Source organism: Terrapene carolina, unplaced genomic scaffold, assembly GCF_002925995.2.
Source record: "Terrapene carolina triunguis isolate 2854851 unplaced genomic scaffold, T_m_triunguis-2.0 Scaffold238, whole genome shotgun sequence".
Classification (NCBI taxonomy): Eukaryota; Metazoa; Chordata; order Testudines; family Emydidae; genus Terrapene; species Terrapene triunguis.
The window spans coordinates 13,011,225-13,029,549 of record NW_020664589.1 but is presented as its reverse complement, the minus strand read 5'-3'; the positions used below and the strand labels follow the sequence as shown (position 1 = coordinate 13,029,549).

Here is an 18,325-nt window from a genome sequence, read left to right as displayed (position 1 = left end):
CATCGCGGGCTGACAGGCATGTGCCTCAGTGGCTGGCTGGGTCTGGGCCTTGGAGAGAGGGCATCAGTTGCCAGCAGTAGCACATGCTTACCCGAGGCGCTAGGGCTGCAGTCGATGCGTTCTCACGCACCTGACTGTGTCTGTTTCAGCGACTCGCCATCGCCAAGGAGTTTGGGGACAAAGCAGCCGAGAGGAGAGCGTACAGCAACCTGGGCAACGCGCACATCTTCCTCGGCAGGTTTGACATCTCGGCGGAGTACTACAAGTAAGTGCCACGGCTGTTTGGGGAAAGCAGAGGCCGGGCTCTGGGCTCTCTGCCTTTGCAGAATGCACAAGAGCAGCCAGGCTGAGCGAAACTATTCCCCCGGGAACCCAGGTCTGTTGTAATGCATCCCGGGGCTTCAAGCACTAGGTATAAGCCACCCACAGGGAACTGGAGCCGGTTCGAGGGAGGGTCTGTCTGGTCTTTCTCCAGCCGGCGCTCGGCTCCCAATTGATATGTGCATCGTATCGCCCCCTGCTGGCCACTTGTGTAACTTGTACAGAGGATAGTTGGTGCATGTTGTTATAGTCCAAATTCCCAGATTCTCCAAAGCAACGCTCTGCCGTGCTGGTGCTGGAATTGCTGTGCCCAAGGAGGCTACATCCCAAAAGAGCAGGGACAGGCTGCTGGGTAACAGGAGGAGTGACAGAGTCTCCAGCCTTTCTGCAGACCTCCACGTACCCAAAACTTATCTCCGTCGGTTCTGCTTGACAGAGCAGAGCTGAATTTATCGATACAATGGGGCTAAATTCACCCTGGTGTAAGGCACTGAAGCCAGTGGAGGTACAGCATTGGGTTGGGAAGACGGGGGCAGCCATCAGCAGGTCTTAGGGATGTCCACACTAGAGCTGGAGAGAAAATTTCCAGCTTGGGTAGCCATACCGCGCTAGCTCTGACCGAGCAGCGAGTCACCCTGCATGTACCTGAGATCATACTTGGTGCTCAGCGGCTACACTGCTGTTTTTAGCGCACTCACTCCGTCAAAGCTAACACCGGGATGTCTACACGAGTTGGAATCCCACCTCCAGTGCAGACACCCCCTTAGAATGTGACATTCTTTGGCTTCAGATAAACTCCCTAAGGAACCTGCCCTCAGTGGATCAGCATTTCTCCCTGGCTTACAGGTGAGCTGTGCATGAATGTGTCTGTGTCTCCATCTGTTTATTGCAGGAAAACACTCCAACTCTCCAGACAACTGAAAGACCAAGCAGTAGAAGCTCAGGCTTGCTACAGCCTCGGAAACACTTACACGTTGCTCCAAGACTACGAGCGAGCCATCGAGTACCATCTAAAGCACCTGCTGATAGCGCAGGAGCTGGGGGACAGGTGAGAGATTTGGGACCGTATCTGTGCCTTGTTAGTGTAATGGCCTCAGTGGGGATCGAACCTGGCGTCTCTCAGACTAAAAGCCTGAGCCTCTAGGGCTAAAGGACTAAGACCGTTAGCTCTGCAATAGTAGCAGACTCATAAATCTTTCCGATGGTCCAGCCCCTACAATGGGGGCAAAGCCCCACGCCCAGCTGTGTTAATGTGGGTGATATCAGCTCTCTGGTGAGAATTACTAAAGGTCTGTTGTGTTCAGCCCTCTGTCCCAGCTGCTACTCCTGTTTATCCCAGCAACCTCCTGGTGAGCACCCGCCGGGATGTAAAAATAGCTTCTCCCTAAGGAACAAAGTGAGCAGTGAGTGAACCCAAAAGCCCCACCGCTGTGTCTCGCTCATAATGGAAGCTCTGAGAAGGTGCGATAAGATTCCACTCTGATGTGACCAGAAATGGCATTTGGGAACAAATGGTGTGTCACCCGGAATAGTTAGGGAAATGCATTTTGCTCCATAGATAAATTATTACCAATGCGTTACGGCGTCTACCTCCGGCCTTGTGTGAAGTTTTCCTGCCTCCTGAGCTTTGCCACGTCGGGTTTCGAGTCTCTTGCAGGTCCTTAACTGAATTTTCAGCCAGCTTGTTGAGGATCTCTGCGAACGACCCTCTTAAAACCTGAGCAAGATGGAGCAAGATGGATATTCAGCTTCATACAGTGCAAAAGATTCAAGGGAAGGAATTGGCAAACGACGAGAAGAAATGAGCATTGCCAAATGGAGAAGGAAGTATCCAGCTGGGAGAGCATTTGAGTTGAATGATCTGCTGTGCCATTAAAGGGGGTGGTCAAAGCACCCAAAGAGTGGACAATGCCTCACTTAGAGGGTGTCTCAAATTGGACATCCACAAAGGGCCTGTTTTTCCTAGGTGCTGAGCACCCACGCCCCAGATGAAGTCAATGGGCACTGCGGATGCGCCACCCCTTCTGAAAATCGGCCCAAGCTGGGCATCCAAAACCAGGCCCAGTTGAATATTTGGCTGTGTATAACTAGGGTTTTCACACAAGGGGTGGAGTAGTGAACTGGGAAATCAGGACTCGTGGGTTCTATTCCTGGCTCTGTCACTGATTCACTAGGGTGCTTGGAGGAACCACTTCACCGTGCCGTGCCTCAGTTTCCTCATTGATAAAATAGGGTTACAAATCCCCACCCCACAGGGGTGTTGTGAGAATGATCTACTGCTCGTGAGGCATATGGAAGGAGCAGTTCCGTAGAAGAATCATAGAATCATAGACGATTAGGGTTGGAAGAGACCTCTGGAGGTCATCTAGTCCAACCCCCTGCTCAAAGCAGGACCAACACCAACTAAATCATCCCAGCCAGGGCTCTGTCAAGCCGGGCCTTAAAAACCTCTATGGATGGAGATTCCACCACCTCCCTAGGTAACCCATTCCAGTGTTTCACCAGCCTCCTAGTGAAATAGTGTTTTCTAGTATCCAACCTAGACCTCCCCCACTGCAACTTGAGACCATTGCTTCTTGTTCTGTCATCTACCACCACTGAGAACAGCCGAGCTCCATCCTCTTTGGAACCCCGCTTCAAGTAGTTGAAGGCTGCTATCAAATCCCCCCTCATTCTTCTCTTCTGCAGACTAAACAAGCCCAGTTCCCTCAGCCTCCCTCATAAGTCATGTGCCCCAGCCCCTTGATCATTTTCATTGCCCGCCGTTGGATTCTCTCCAATTTGTCCACATCCTTTCTGTAGTGGGGGGCCCAAAACTGGACGCAGTACTCCAGATGTGGCCTCACCAGTGCCGAATAGAGGGGAATAATCACTTTCCTCGATCTACTGGCAATGCTCCTACTAATGCAGCCCAATATGCCGTTAGCCTTCTTGGCAACAAGGGCACACTGCTGACTCATATCCAGCTTCTCGTCCACTGTAATCCCCAGGTCCTTTTCTGCAGAACTGCTACTTAGCCAGTCAGTCCCCAGTCTGTAGCAGTGCATGGGATTCTTCCATCCTAAGTGCAGGATTCTGCACTTGTCCTTGTTGAACCTCATCAGATTTCTTTTGGCCCAATCCTACAATTGTCTAGGTCACTCTGGACCCTATCCCTACTCCCCAGCGTATCTACCTCTTCCCCCAGCTTAGTGTCATCTGCGAACTTGCTGAGGATGCAATCCATCCCATCATCCAGATCATTAATGAAGATGTTGAACAAAACTGGCCCCAGGACCAACCCCTGAGGCACTCTGCTTGATACCGGCTGTCAACTAGACATCGAGCCGTTGATCACTACCCGTTGGGCCCAACAATCTAGCCAGCTTTCTATCCACCTTATAGTCCATTCATCCAATCCATACTTTTTTAACTTGCTGGTAAGAATACTGTGGGAGACCATATCAAAATGCTAAAGTCCAGATATATCACGTCCACCACTTTCCCCATAGCCACAGACCAAGTTATCTCCTCATAGAAGGCAATCAGGTTGGTCAGGCATGACTTGCCCTTTGTGAATCCATGTTGACTGTTCCTGATCACCTTCCTCTCCTCCAAGTGCTTCAAAATGGATTCCTTCAGGACCTGCTCCATGATTTTTCCAGAGACTGAGGTGAGGCTGACCAGTCTGTAGAATAGAAAGGATGGAGTGAGCCAGGGACTGTTTCAGGCAGAATCTGAATGAAAAACCTCAGATGTTCAGAGTGAGAAGCCATAGTGTTGTGTTGGTGTTGCTTTAATGTGAAGTCTAATTAGTGAGCGTCCTCAGAGGGTACAACTGTCCCCCAAGGGGAGACCCCCTGTCACTTGGGTCATCTGACAGGGAGACCCCTCAGGCTGTGGGATGGTCCCTCTATGGAAGTGGTGGAAGCGCCATCGCTGGAGACTAGACCAAGCGCTTGAATGGGATGTAAAGAACAACTCTGTGCCGGCAGGGAGAGGACTGGGCGGCAGGTCTACAGGAGCTGCAGTCACAGCCCGTGATTGCAGTGTAGCCATACGAAGGGTCATTTCCAGCTCTAACTTCTGTGAGTCCGTGAAAGCGAGATAGGAGAAAGTGCTACAGATCTGCACGAAGAACAGCCTTGCACTCGGAGGATGGACTAGGTGTGTTGAAATAGGCCTTCCTGTCTAATCAGGCTATGAAAATACCACTCACTGGCCCCATACAGAGCAATTTCCAAAGAGCCTTTGGCACGCTCCAGTCCCCAGGGGCGCTGGGCCAAAGAGCGCTGGGGGTGCAGCACCCTCTGGCTTGAAGGAATAATCGCAAGCGAATGCACGACTTCTATCGCAGACTGACTTTGCAGCTTTGTTCGATGGCTTTCAGCATCCCCACTATAAAAATCCTCCCAGCGCCCTTGCTAACTCCCGCCACTAGATGGAGCATGGACATTAAAATGGAGACAGCCTGCATATTTCTGGGCATTTTCTGTCTGATCAGAAACCAAGAAACCCCATTGGGTTAGATGCCGGTTCTGATGGCTCGCTGGGAGATGGAGAGCGTTCTCTTTCCCAGGAGTCCGTTGGACATTAAGGGGGCTGGTGGGCCTTGAGAGGGGATATTCTGTGTTTAGGTTGTTGCTAGTAAAAGCAGCACAGAAGCAAAACCTAGGGAACAGGTGTTTATCAAACACAGGCTGAACAATACAGAGGTGATACATTCCTGTGTGGGGCCGGGCGCTGTCTTTATGGGAAGCTGGTGAGCCGTAAAGATCTTCCGGCCTCCCTGGGAGCTGGCTCTGAGGAGAGGAGAGCAGAGCACGGAGGGGTTACTTCACAGGAAATGCTTAAACGTGGGAGTGGGGGGATGATGTTTAACCCTAAAAAGTGAGTCACAATCTCCTTTTAAAAAAAAACACAACACACTGAAAATTAGAAACCCTCCAATAGCCCATCCCCTGACGGTGTCTTCCTCATGAACGGATTTAGGGGGGCTCCGTAGGTCCCCCCGCCTGCACCCCTGGAGTAGCATGGGGTTCCGCTCCATGGTACATAATAGGCACCTGTCCTTTTACTACACATGCCATTGGGCTAGTTGTGTGCTAGTGGGCAGTCTCTCTAGCACTCCCTAGCTCACAAGAGCTGAGGGCTGGCAGTAGGGCATTCTCAGTGCAGGGAGGCCTTCCCCTGCTGCTTTGACAGCCTGACGACCCTCAGGGCCTGGGGTAAAGCTCGCCTGCTTTCTCAGGTTCATGCCTGAAGTCAAGTGGGGTGGACTGTGAAAAGCTGCGCCCTGGAGGAGGAGGTAACTGAGGTTATTGTCGGCTGCCGCAGTCTGTGTGTGGCCCATGTGGCCGCCCACTGAAAGGCCAGTGCCATGTGCAGGTTGCATTGTTGCTGTGTTTGATCCGTGCTACGCTCTTGCTTATTCCTCCCTGGCCCGTGAGCAAAGGGGGCTGCTCTTGGCTGCCCTGTCACTGTTGCTGTGGGAACGTGTGTGCGCAGCGAAGGGGTTAATCGCCAGGGGGTAGCGGGGGAGAGTTCAGGGACAGCAGCCCGCAGCGGGGCCGCCCGCTGAACATCTGGTGGTGGTTGGAAGATGACAATGGCCACGTCTGTGCTCTGCTGCACGGGGGACCCCCAGAGTGATTGCCAGTTTCCCACCCCTCTGCTCTCCGGGGGGGTGGGAGTGCTGCAGAGGCAGCTGCTCGCCCCAGGACGAGGGAAAGTCCGGCAAGGGGGAAAACTGATTTGGAGACCGGAGAGAAAAAATCAAGGTGGTTTTGGAGTGATTAAAACCAGTCTCAGGAAGGAAGGAATTCTCAAAAGGCCATTTTAGCCACAAGGCACTTCCCCCTCTTGACTGTTGACCCTGCACCCAGTGGGTCAAATCCCCCGCCAGCGTAAATCAATGGAGCTCTATTGCGGTTAATGGGCTCCACTGATTTACACCACTGATTATCTGGCCCAGGCTTTTTAATGTCTAGAGCCATTTTTTCCCCCAGGGCCTGTGATTTCTCTGCCCACGTCAGCTGTCCCAGCTGGTTGCCTTCGCAAAAGGGGGTGTGCCCTCATTCTGCACAGCCAGCTTGCACGCGCGGCTTGTAAGTGTGCAGCCACTTTTCCAGGTGTAGTGAGATGCCGTGCAAATAGCTGCTCTATAAGATATGGAGTGAAATCCCGACCCTATTGATATCAATGGGAGCTTTGCCGTTGACTTCAATAGAATCAGGATTTCACCCGCAGGCTTTATTGTGTGTGCAAAAGTGGGCACAGAAATCGGCATGGAAACAGGGCCTTTGAGGCTTCCAAGGAGAGGCCAGAAACATACAGGTCCTGAAATGGCTGGTTTTTGCTGCGTCTCAAGAACGCCTATGGATGATGATTTCCTGTTTTGCAGAGTGGGAGAAGGAAGAGCCTGCTGGAGTCTAGGAAATGCCTATGTCTCTCTCAGGAACCATGACCAAGCCCTGCGCTTTGCAAGGAAACATCTTGAAATCTCCCAAGAGGTAAGACGAACTGGCCCGGATCCGGGCAAACCAGATCTCCCTGCTGGGAGGAGGACGTGGATTATGCTAATAAGACACACTGAGGGAGTTCTTCTCCAGTCTTGAAAGCTTCCATCATGTGCAGTGCTTGGTTTTTATGTGCTATCTTTGAGGATTGCAAACCTAGGCTGGAAAAATCTCATCATGGGAGACCTCCCCCACCTGCGTCTTAATTGTTGCTAATATAGTTACTGTACCTGGCTAACTCGGCCCTGGTTTGCAAATTGCTTGCTCGGCACGTTTTTTAGGGGGTGTTTGCCAAGGCAAAAAGGAAAGGGTGGGCCCCGCTTTCCAGGCTATTCTGCATTGGTGGGCTCCAGCTGGCATGGAGGAACCTAAATACAACGTGTGTCCAACCATGTAGGAGTATTACCCGCATTTGAGACCTGGGCTGTGTGACTTTGGCTGAGCTCAGAGAACATGTCGCTGACTCAGTGCCCAGTCCTGTTTTGGAGAGGATCAGGGGGTCTGAAAGAGATGGGTGACGGCTTTTCTCTTCAGATGCAATGTGAGGCCACATCTCTGGGTGAGCGGAAACATTGTTTTACCCAGGGCTGACAGCTCCCTGCGGCGCCATAAGGAACATGATGGAGAAAGGGGCAGGGAAAGTTTCTGAGTAAAGATGGGAAAAAATAAGAGCCATCCCCCTTGTGACCCGGGGTGCGTGGGGTAGCCCTCTCTGAAAATGCCAAGGGCGAGGCAGGCTGCAAAAGAGGGAGCAGAGACTCCGAAAACTGGTGATTAACACTGAAGTTAAACTCACCAACCAGTCACAGACTGTACTTCTGATCTCCCACACTGGTCATCAAGTTAAAAAAAAAAAAAAAGAAATCACACAGCCCCTTTATCACATTCCAGTTCTCTGACTCCCAATCAGCACCTAGGTCCAGTACAGTGAGAGTTATTAGAAAAACTCTGCCCACTATACAAAATGTTCTTCTGAACCCCACATTGCCAGGTCAATATTAGGTTGGATCTTACCCAAAATCCCACGCTCCCAGCCAATTTAGTGCCTAAAACTAAAGGTTTATTATAAAGAAAAAAGAAAGAATAAGAAGGGAGTTGGTAAATGATAAAGCGCTCAGATACGTACAGAGACTTCAAAGTCCATGTAGCAGGTTCTTGGCAGTGTTGGTGAGTTTACTGGCTTGAAAGTCCCCCTGGAACATCCACAGCTTGGATGAGTCATTCAGTCTTTTGTTCAGAGCTTCGTTTGTAGAGAAGTTACTCCAGAGGTAAGAAACAGGAATGAAGACAAAATGGAGCTGATGCCGCAGCCTTTTATAGTCTTTTTGCCACGTGGCTTGTACTTCCTCTGTCCCAAACACAAGCTTCTCAGCACATGGCCTGGAAAAGCCTTAGAGTTCTCTGTCCACAGGCATACCACGTGCCTTGCTGACTCAATAGGTGTAGCCCCTGGCTCCTTTCAATGGGTTCATTGTACCGCTGGTGACCCTTGATGGGCCACTGAACAGGCTAGGCAGTGCTGATGCCAATCTGTGTGGGGGTGTCACCCAGAAACACAGCACAGGTTTTGAAACACAGACATGCTCTACATATCTATAACTTACAATACAAAGGTGATACAAACATATACATGAGATTACCATACTTGGCAAATCATAACATTTTCACAGATACCTCACATGGCATATCTGGTCAGATTCCTTGCAATTTTATAATATTGGTATCAACAGTATCATAAAGTGCCTCCTGTATTCCATACAGCGTCACACCCCTTGTGTCACAGTGTTGTATTCTAGAACCAAACCACTTTTTAAAATGTTAGGTTACCTTTCTCCTCCCAATCCTGTTTTTGCTCTTGCTTGGGTGCCTCTAGATTCAGAGTGGAAGGGCCAGAATAGCCCCATGTGGCTCTTCTCACCTTATTTCTGGCTTAGAAGTGCTGGGAAGCCCCTTAGAAGCCAGTTCTCCTGAGCCTTCCACCCAGGTTTGCAAACAGAGGCCTGGCTGGGGCAGAAAAGCAAGTCAGGCCTTGGTCTGCGTTTCCGACCCAAAGCCAGACAAGCGTCACTCATCTTTTAAGGACGGCATTAGCACCTCTTGCCTCGAGTGGCTCAAACCGCTGCCAGGGAAATGACTGAAAAATACCATCTGCAAGCCTAAAATTGTGTGCCGTGATTTTTATGTTTATATAATAGTGCCTCTTGGGGCACAGATAACTGAAAGCGTCAGCACAAGATAGTTGCTAATCCAGCGGTAGCCAAAGCAACCATATAACTACCCCAGAAAACACTTTTCTCTGTCCACAAACGTTGGGCGCGTTCAGACCCAGGGCAAACCCCACAGATGGCATCAGTGAAGTTTCACCCACTTTGCCCTCGATCTGAACGTGGCTCATAGCCTGAAGTCCAAGCCAGTGGGGTTTTTGACATGTTGTTTTTCCGATCTATATTATCGAGCTAGCTACCCGAGTCCAAACCCCGGAGCTGCATTTAAACGTGTTCAAACCTCGCTTGTATCAATTTGAGCTAAATCAATATAAGTGAGAGCAAAACCAGTTTAAGTGTGTCTCCATTAGGGTTTTGCACTGGTGTAACTAGATCAGTTTTAAGTGATCTAGTTATATGGATGCAGCTTTTCTGATATAGACCAAGCCAAAGGCTTTTCAGGTGGCTTAGAAATCTAGACAGCAAAAGTGCTTTGTTGTTTACTCTTTGCAGCCTGATATGCGGAAATCAGCCATGGTCCCTTTAAAGCTTTCCCCAGTTGATGAAATTGCCCTTTTGAAGCATTAATTGAAACCACCATTTATAAGTGCTTTGTACATTCTCCTGCCTCTGATAGCTTGGTTAAATCTCGGGGTAGGGCTAACACACCAGCCTAATTATACACTTAATTATACTTGTCAGCCATTCAGAAGAAACACTGTTCGTTGGCCCTGTTCATTTGAGAACAAATTGACTTTTCGGCTTTGGGTTGGAGTCTTCCAGCGTGGCGCTGATTACTCACAGCCAGATGGAGGTTCAGCTGTTGGCATTGCAGATGAGCGGGATGGGAGGACAGAAACAATAGCAGCTTTGACTGCTCCTGGGGGTGGCGGGGGGAAGCCTTTGAGGGTTTACAATGCTGTGCTCTTTGTGGGCTGGTGGCTTTGATTACAGGGCAGTGTCGGAAGGGAGTTGCTCATGGCAGGTGGCTAATAAACTCCCCCATGTTGCTAAATATGGAGTGGTGCTGAAAAATCATGTCCATTTCAGGGATACGGGGGGAGGGCATGCATTCATTTCTAGCGTTCGTCTGCTCTTAGGGAGTGAAGAGCCAGATTAGGGACATTAATTGCTCCAAGATAGACAGAGCAAGGGATGTAAATACAAAAAAAATGTGGCCCACGTCCCAACGTTCAGACCCTGCCCAGGAACACCTTTGTTCACAGCAAAGTGGCACCTCTGTTACGGGAGATCCAGGATTAGGACAGAAATCTCTGTCCCCATATTCCCCCTTCAGGACCCCTGTGTTTTGATAGGTGCCCACGAGCAGTCCGTTGCCAGAATTTCTCTGTCGGATATTAATTCTTCCTTTAAGGTCATCTGAAACAAGTGGGAATCATCTAAACATTTCATAGATAATAATAATTAATAAATAAATAATAAGGTTTGTTCCTTTAAAGAGACAAAAGCACACTGCAGCTTATTAACTTAATTGGGGTAAATAACCCAGCACTTAGTTAGTCTGTAGTAAAAATAAAACAAATTTATGAACAGGGCATAGGATAGGTGATGCCAAGTAAGGGGAATAAAGTTAGAAAGGGTTACAAGCAAATAAAAGTGAAAACATGCATCTAAAACTTAATCTAGCCAAGGTACAGGCTTTGTTCCAGATGGCTTTTCTCGCCAGTCTCTCTTCTTGCCAGCCTTGGCTCACTTTCTCTCAGTCAGGACCTTCCATAGAAGTACAAGGTGCTGGCTTCCCTTGTCTTCCTAGGTGCAAGTTCTTTGCCTAAGCAGGCTTCTCACCTATATTCAGGTACCAGACACTTCATTCCCACCCCCATGGTTAAAGGACCCAACTTTCTCAGCTTGCGTTCCCTTGTGGTTGTCTAGTGACGGATGCCAAAGGTTGCTTCTGTCCTTGCTTATATATTCCTGAATTCAGTGACTTGGTTTCAAGAGGCAGCATGGCCTCAGACTGTTTCTCCCTTACTGGAGGCTTCCCGTCCCCTTATATGTAAATGGGGCTTCCATTGTTTTGATTCCACCATGCTTAATTTACCTAGGTGCCAGGTAAATAGTTGGCTTCTCTCCTGTCTGGGCGGGGAACCTGTTTCTCCCGGCTTGGCCACGGACTTTAAAGCACAATATCATTAAGTATCCCTGTTTCCTCATGTAGTGTTAATACAGACATTTCACAAGGATGTTACTCACCAGCGTGTCATTAACTTTCAGAAAAGACCTCTTTTGGGGCAGTTTCTTGTGGGATATCACTGGGGAGAACATAAAACCCAAGGATCTGCTCCAGAATGGAATTCTTCTAGAGCAGGGGTCGGCAGCCTTTCAGAAGTGGTGTGCCGAGTCTTCATTTATTCACTCTCATTTAAGGTTTCACGTGCCAGTCATACATTTTAACGTTTTTAGAAGGTCTCTTTCTTTATGTCTCTAATATAGAACTAAACTATTGTTGTATATAAAGTAAATAAGGTTTTTAAAATGTTGAAGAAGCTTCATTTAAAATTAAATTAAAATGCAGAGCCCCCCGGACCGGTGGCCAGGACCCGTGCAGTGTGAGTGCCACTGAAAATCCGCTCGCGTGCCGCAAGTTGCCTACCCATGTTCTAGAGCATCCAACTCTGGTTTAGTAGTGACCCAGGCATATCCAAGCCCCACAGATGCACTGTCCATTCAGCTGCTAAGGCTTGCTCTACACACTACTAAGTTAGAAGTTAGAATGACGTGATCTGCCTTGCACTGACCTGGTTGTGCATGAGTCTACACTTACATTTGTCCCCCACTGATGTAAATGCCCTATTAAGGTGATGCAGTAACACCACCTCCCTGAGTGGCTTTGAGCCACGGTCGACGTCCTGAGGTTGATGCAGCGTGAGTGTAGACACTGCTTTACTGGTGTTGACCATAACAGTCCTCCAGCATCTGTCCCACAATGCCTGACACTGATGGAGTGATGGCACAGAGCGTATCCGAGCTGTGTCCGTAATGCACTGTCGCCTGGTTCTGCCGGGGCTTTCTGAATCTGCGCAGGGGACGCAGGCCCACGGCACGTTGCCCTTTCAACAGCTCCCTTGCTGGTCTTGGCTTTGCAGATCGGGGATCGGAATGGGGAGCTGACGGCTCGAATGAACGTGGCCCAGCTGAAGTCAGCCCTTGGCGATGAGGATGGGGATGCAACCCGTCACTCCGCTGGCTACGAAGCGCAAGGTAAGTCTCAGGAACTGGAGTCTCTTTGGGTACGTCTGCACTGCAGCTGGGAGCGTGCCTCCCAGCCCCAGCAGACAGGCTCACACCAGCTCCACTGGAGCTAGCTCGCTAAAAGTAGCAGTGTGGACATTGCGGCACTGGCTGGCCCCCCAAGCCCACCCGACCCCTTGGGTCCAAGCTCAGGCGGCAAGTCCGAGTCACTGCTGGTGCCATAACACCCACGGTGCTGTTAGCGCGCTAGCTGGAGTGGAGTTAGGGCAAGTCTGTCTACGCGGGCGGGGAGGCTGGCTCTCCGCTACATTGTACCTATATCCCCTTACTTCCCCACAGTCCCCTTTCCTTGAAATAAGGCAGGTTGGGGTTCCAGACCTCTTGCTCTGTTCACGTGTCTTTGGAGCTGCTAGTTTTCTTGCACGTAGTTGGTGTTAAATGTAAAGCAAAGTTAAAACAATAGGAGCTGCTGTTGGTCCTCCGAGTCTGGTATCCAGCCTCTGGCAATAGTCAGTGTTTCTGGACAAGGTGAAAGCCTCTCCAAAAATACATCTAGAGACGAGCAATGGGGGAAAGGTCCTGGCCCTTGTAGTGATTGCCTTGCATCCAGAAGCGTGTGGAAGCCTCTTCTTAAGTGGAAAGTTTTGCAGTATTTGACTGTCTGGCCTCCTGCCGCAGTGAGTTCCACAGGTTGTGACTGCCCTCCGTGTGAAGAGGCATTTCCTCAGACTCGTTCTGAGCTGTCCAGCTGAAGGCAAAACGCTGCTCATCACCGTCATCTTTGTTGTTGCTAAATGCTGACAGCACTCTTGTTGCTTCACAATCACATGGATAGACATAGGTCCCTGGCTGCCGGGGTCTGATGGACACCTGAGGCAGACAAAACAGTTCAAATGCAGTACATCAGGTGGCTGCAAAAACCCGAGGTGATGCAGAGATCTGTGTTTATGTGGTTGCTGAGAGATGGGGACCTCAGGGCTGGGAGAAGTGCGGGCTTCCTGGAGGAGGCGGCAGATCATTTGGTGCGTGTGAAGAGGGAGGTATTTCCAGGCATCAGGAGCAATGCGGGAGAAGATGCGAAAGGTGGAGTGGGAGAAGGATGCAAAGAGAATGGTGCGAGTGCTATAGGGCATGGCTGCATTAAATGTTCCATAGATGGAGGGAGGCCCAGGACGATTGTTGGGAACAAAGTGGGTTTTGTGGTTTGTCACCAGGAAAAGACTGGGGCCTGATTCTCCCCTTCCTTGCCCCTTGCGGAATCGTTTTCTGCTGTGCCACATGGGCGGGAAATAGTGCCAGTGGTGTGAGTGAGTGCCGAGTCTGGATTTGGTGCCACGCTCTGCACAGGTGTGTACATGAGCCAAGGTGCAGGGTGGTGGAGAACTGGGCTCCAGGGAGCAGAGAGATGCAGATTAACAGCATCGCTATGAATTCTGAACGAAATCCTCTTGTGACGGGCAACAAACCCACTACTTCCTCTCCTGCAACACTCCGCTGAGCTCCGGACGGCCCTCTGACTGCTCTGGGTGACGACGCAAATTTCCAAAGGGTGGTAACTGTTTGTTTGGCTGTCTGACCACTCATGGGCGCCCCAGGAAGGAACCTCCAGCAAGCCCTTGCATTGACCTGCAATGAGTGACATGCCTTAGCATCCCAGGGCCTGACTCATCCCTGAAACCTCTACAGGCATTTCCCTGGTTCCCAAGAGAAAAGGCGAGATGCTGCATGACTTTGTTGCAGCGGTCAAAAGAGCTTTGATTTCCCCCCCCCCCACACACACACACACTGTGCCCTGGACAGGTTTCTCTATGCTCCCCTGGTAGACCTTCAGATCTAAGCAATGAAACCCGAACCAGGATGTAACAGAGCAGAACTCTGCAAATCCCTTGCCGATTTGAGGGTGGGGCGGATCGAGGGAGGAGAGCTGTGCGGAGACAGGCAATTCCGTTTCACGGAGGATTTGATGTTTCAACTTTGCTTTCGTTCCAATTAGGAATATAAACAAAAACATTTCAAATTCTCTATCAAAGGGAAGGCCCTGGGGTCTGCGATCATGGACTCTGGAAATGACCCCGGGGCACTCTGCCTGGCTGGTTGGCCTGTGGCCACAGGACCTGGAAGTCCCTTCCCCTGGGGCTGCAGACTCTGGAATCCTGTTTCCCTGTAGCCTGGCAGGTGGGTTGCTGAAGTTAGACAGAGGAACCGGCAGGACACCAGGCAGGTTTTGAAAGCTGCCCAGGGTGTAGCAGGCTGGGTCGGTCAGAATCCTGCCTGGCTTTCCTGAGACGTCATCGAAATCAAACGGTCTCTGTGGAAGGTTTTGGTTTCGACGAATTGGGGAATTCGGATGAAAACCCGTTTGGCCCGACCTGTTCTAAGCAGCCCACTGCGCCGGGGTTTCCATTCTTTGGAAGAGGGGCAGCCATGACTTAGCATGGTGACAAGGGGCTGGCTGACCCCACATGGCCTGTGTTCATAGCCACATTCCATATCTCATCCCAGTCTCGCTGTTCCCAGGCCCCCGTGGATGAGGGGGAAAACACGGCGTGTCACCAAACGGTGCCCTGCAGTTCTTGACTGGAAGGACGGTGCTTGCAGTGTGCGTGTTCTTGGAGAGCACAATGAAAACAGGCCCTCAGCATGCCGAAAACTAGTGTCCAAGTACCCCCAGAACAATTCATATCTAGCGATGGCCTCTCTTACACCAATATCTTTCACGCATCAGACAGACCTCGTTTCTCCCCATAGATGCAGTAACGTCCAGGGGGGCTGTTGGTTAGTTCAATATGACCTTATTAGGGCTGCTTTTCTCTCGCGCTGGTTATTTTGTTATTGGCAGCAGATTGAAAGAGGATCGCACAGCGGTCTGAGTGTGTGTCTGAAATGAAATTAGCCATCCCTGTTTGCGTAGCGTGTTGATTTTGAAGGTGTAGCCGGGAGTTGAAATACCAAAGGCCTTTCCAGAGGATTCATTCCACTTGAGCTGTAAACGCTTTCGGCCGGGCTCAGGCCCTGTGCTGCAGTGGGAGCTGAGCTGAGCTCTCTCAAAGCTAGTTTGGAAGGCTGCAGCCGTACCAACCAGGCGATCGGCCTCATTTTGCAAGGCCGTCCTTCCACGGCTCTGTTCGTCAATTAATTAGCTCGGGTCCTCCATTGTTTGCGACACCTCATTAGAAGCCTCCTCCCTTTGGCAGATGTTTTTGTTTTGAATGGCGGCAGGAATTAACCTAGAAGTTGGATTTGCTTCCTTGTTTTTTGGTTCTACGACAGAACTGAGTGTGGCTGAAAAGCGCCTGTGTGCCCATCTGAGACGCAATGTTTAGCCACACAGCAGACCCGGCAGGCCAAGATGCCCCCACGTGGCGTGGCCACGTTGCCTCAGTCTTCTAGTGCGATGGAGCTCCGGGGGCTGGGGGTGTTTGATGATCCCAGCTGGTGGGCAGGCAGCCAGCTGAGGGGGCTCCCACTGTATAACAGGGCTTGTCTACGTGGGGAAATTGACAAGCAGAACTACACAGTGGATGCTGGTTATCTGCAGTCCCGATAAAGGCTGCTTTCGGTCATTGGCGACGCCAGCCCAAGAGCCGATCCCGTCCCACTCACTTTAACGTGAATGGGATTTGGAGACTGGCAGCTGCCGTGCTGCTGATTGATAACTATTTGACATCCCAGTAGCCCCTGCTCCCCGTGGCAAGCCCTGGCCACAGGCAGGTTTGCAGGGCTGCAGCCAGGGAAGGAAGTGCTGTGATGTGCTGAGCCTGGTCCCTGGTGCCAGGGCAGAGTGCAGCCGGGAGAGGGGAAGGAGAGGAACCATGAATCCCCAGGACTCCCCTCCCCACTGCCACCTTCCTTGCCCACAGCCTTCCCTCCAACCTGCAGCGCCGGATGCCAGCCAGGGCTCCCGTTACCTCCTGTGCAGGTGGCGGGTCCCCATGGGGCTGCCCCATGCTACCGTCTCAGGCACGGGCCTTTGGCTTACTGGAAACTTTTGGATAATAGCAGCATCTTGCTGCCAACCGAGGTCGCTAATAAGCTGTACTAGTCTAATTATACTGCTCTGGCTCTGGCGGTGCCGCTCCCTGGGCCGACGCACTGATCTGGAATAAAAGCAACCTTTTTTTTCCACGTTGCGTTGGAAGCGGTTTAAGCTATGTGGGGGGAAAAGTCACTTTATTCCAAAATTGCGTCCACATGGAGAGATGTATAATTAGAGCGCTGGCATTCAGCTGATCCGTTTCCCCATGTAGACAGGAAGATCGGAGCTGGGGCCTCGGTACTTAGTGCTGTTCACTCCTCCTCCCTCCAGACCTGTCTCCCTGATACGACTCTCCCACATGCTGGTTCCCAAGTGAACGCAGGACTGGAGCTAAGCTGAGCCCCGAGGAAGACGGGGCTTCCCACCAGGGAGAGGCACATGGGGTGGCTTGCTCCCCCTCCCAGCATCTAGAAACTGTCCCCACTCCCTAGCACCATGCCCCTAGCTTCCCCAGTCCTCAAGACCTCAAACCCCTGGAGATCAGCCAGTGCTGGGAGGGTTAAGCCTTTTGCAGGGCTAAAGAGAGCCGGGGAGGGGAAGGTTGATAATTGAAACTAATTATTATGCAAGGAAGTGAATTGGGGAGGGACAGCAAATCTTAGGCCCATCAACCTTGCCATTGTCCCCTCCAAGCCCAAGGCTAGTGCTGGGCTGGGTTAGCATCCAAAGCCAGATTTCATGTCCCCCTTTGATCTGAGCGCGTTTATGACTGACTGAAAGCGAGGCCGGTCTACGTGCCTAATTATCACGGAGCGAGAAAGTGGCTGCGTTAATCAGACGGCACTGTTTGTTTGAGGCTTTTATAGGTTATAATGACCTCATTCATCAGCAGTGCCAGTGATCGGGTTTCCAGGGTCAGGTTTGTTCCAAAGAGAAGGACAAAATGTTCTAAAATAAATAAATAAATTAATAAAGAAAAGCGACCGACGGAGGGGAGCGCGGGAGTGAGAGGAAGTGAACGGTGGGCCTGTGGCAAACACCGGAGCTTTCCTTAACGAACTATGGCCTGCCAGGGAGGGACTTCACCGCAGCTTCTCAGGCATGTCCGAGAGGGGAGGTAAATACTGTCCTTTCTTTCAGTGATGTGGCAATTTCTGAAGCATGGCTTCTTGGCATCTTTTACCAGAAGCTGGGTTTGGTGTGATTGGGGGGTTGGGTTTACCGGTTTTCCAGCATGTTGGAGATTATCTGGCTACAGTTTACTGATACAGACCAATTTCTACTGTGGGGGGAAAAAAGCCAGAATTTTTTCACCTGAGTTGGAAAATCTGGTATTGGTCCAATGTCTCAGTGTCAGGGCTCTTCTCCCCCCAGCTCCCGCTCACAGGACAACATTGACCAGTCAGCCTAATCTTTATTTTCCTGCTCACTGCAGCTTTCCTGATTGGATACCGCATTCTTCTTCACCTCCTGTTAAAGCAGAAATTGTAGCTTCTCTAGAGGTTGTGTTAAAAAGCTGCCATGTTCTACCCCAGATGTAGCTGCATTTCAGCAGTGGATGAAATGATCACCTAACCTAGGCCTGAGTTAGGACTTTCAGTGAAGCCCCAAACCAGATGAATTTTGACAACCCACCCCTGGGTTTTGTCCTTTGCTACAGAGGTTTTTCACAGCTGTATTCCTCTGTGGAACAGATGCATATTTGTCTAACAAGTACTCCTGTTATATTTGTCTTTGTATCTCTCTACGTGTATCTGCACCCATGGAAACAACTATAGGACATGGGCTGTCACTAAAACATGTATTTGCGCTGTGTAAGAATGAGCTTTCACTTCAAGAGAGACAAGGAAATGCTCAGATTTGTTAGGGTAAATGTTGAGTGCCGTTGCAGTGACCCTGTGTGTGATTACGGTGTGTGTGTGTGTCACAACAGTGGTGTGTGTATAATAAGAGAGGAAAGAAGGCCTGGTAATTCAGGCACAGGAATTAGACTCCTGGGTTCTGTCCCTGGCTCTTAGGGTCGATCTACTCTGCACCTAGACACCCGCGGCTGGCCCGGGCGTGCCAGCGGGCTCGGGCTAAGGGGCTGTTTAGTTGTGGTGTCGACGTTCAGG

The 18,325-nt window shown here is 50.6% G+C and overlaps 1 protein-coding gene across 3 annotated transcripts in view; it reads left to right on the top strand.

Moving 5' to 3' along the window:
- GPSM1 (G protein signaling modulator 1) overlaps positions 1–18,325 on the top strand; it is a 144,212-nt gene that overhangs the window by 55,051 nt on the left and 70,836 nt on the right. For all 3 annotated transcript variants that reach the window (XM_024206648.3, XM_024206647.3, XM_024206646.3), the window contains exons 6-9: positions 150–265; positions 1,214–1,369; positions 6,704–6,812; positions 12,130–12,244. In XM_024206648.3, coding sequence (XP_024062416.2) covers positions 150–265; positions 1,214–1,369; positions 6,704–6,812; positions 12,130–12,244 — 496 coding nt within the window. The remainder of the gene's footprint in view (positions 1–149; positions 266–1,213; positions 1,370–6,703; positions 6,813–12,129; positions 12,245–18,325) is intronic.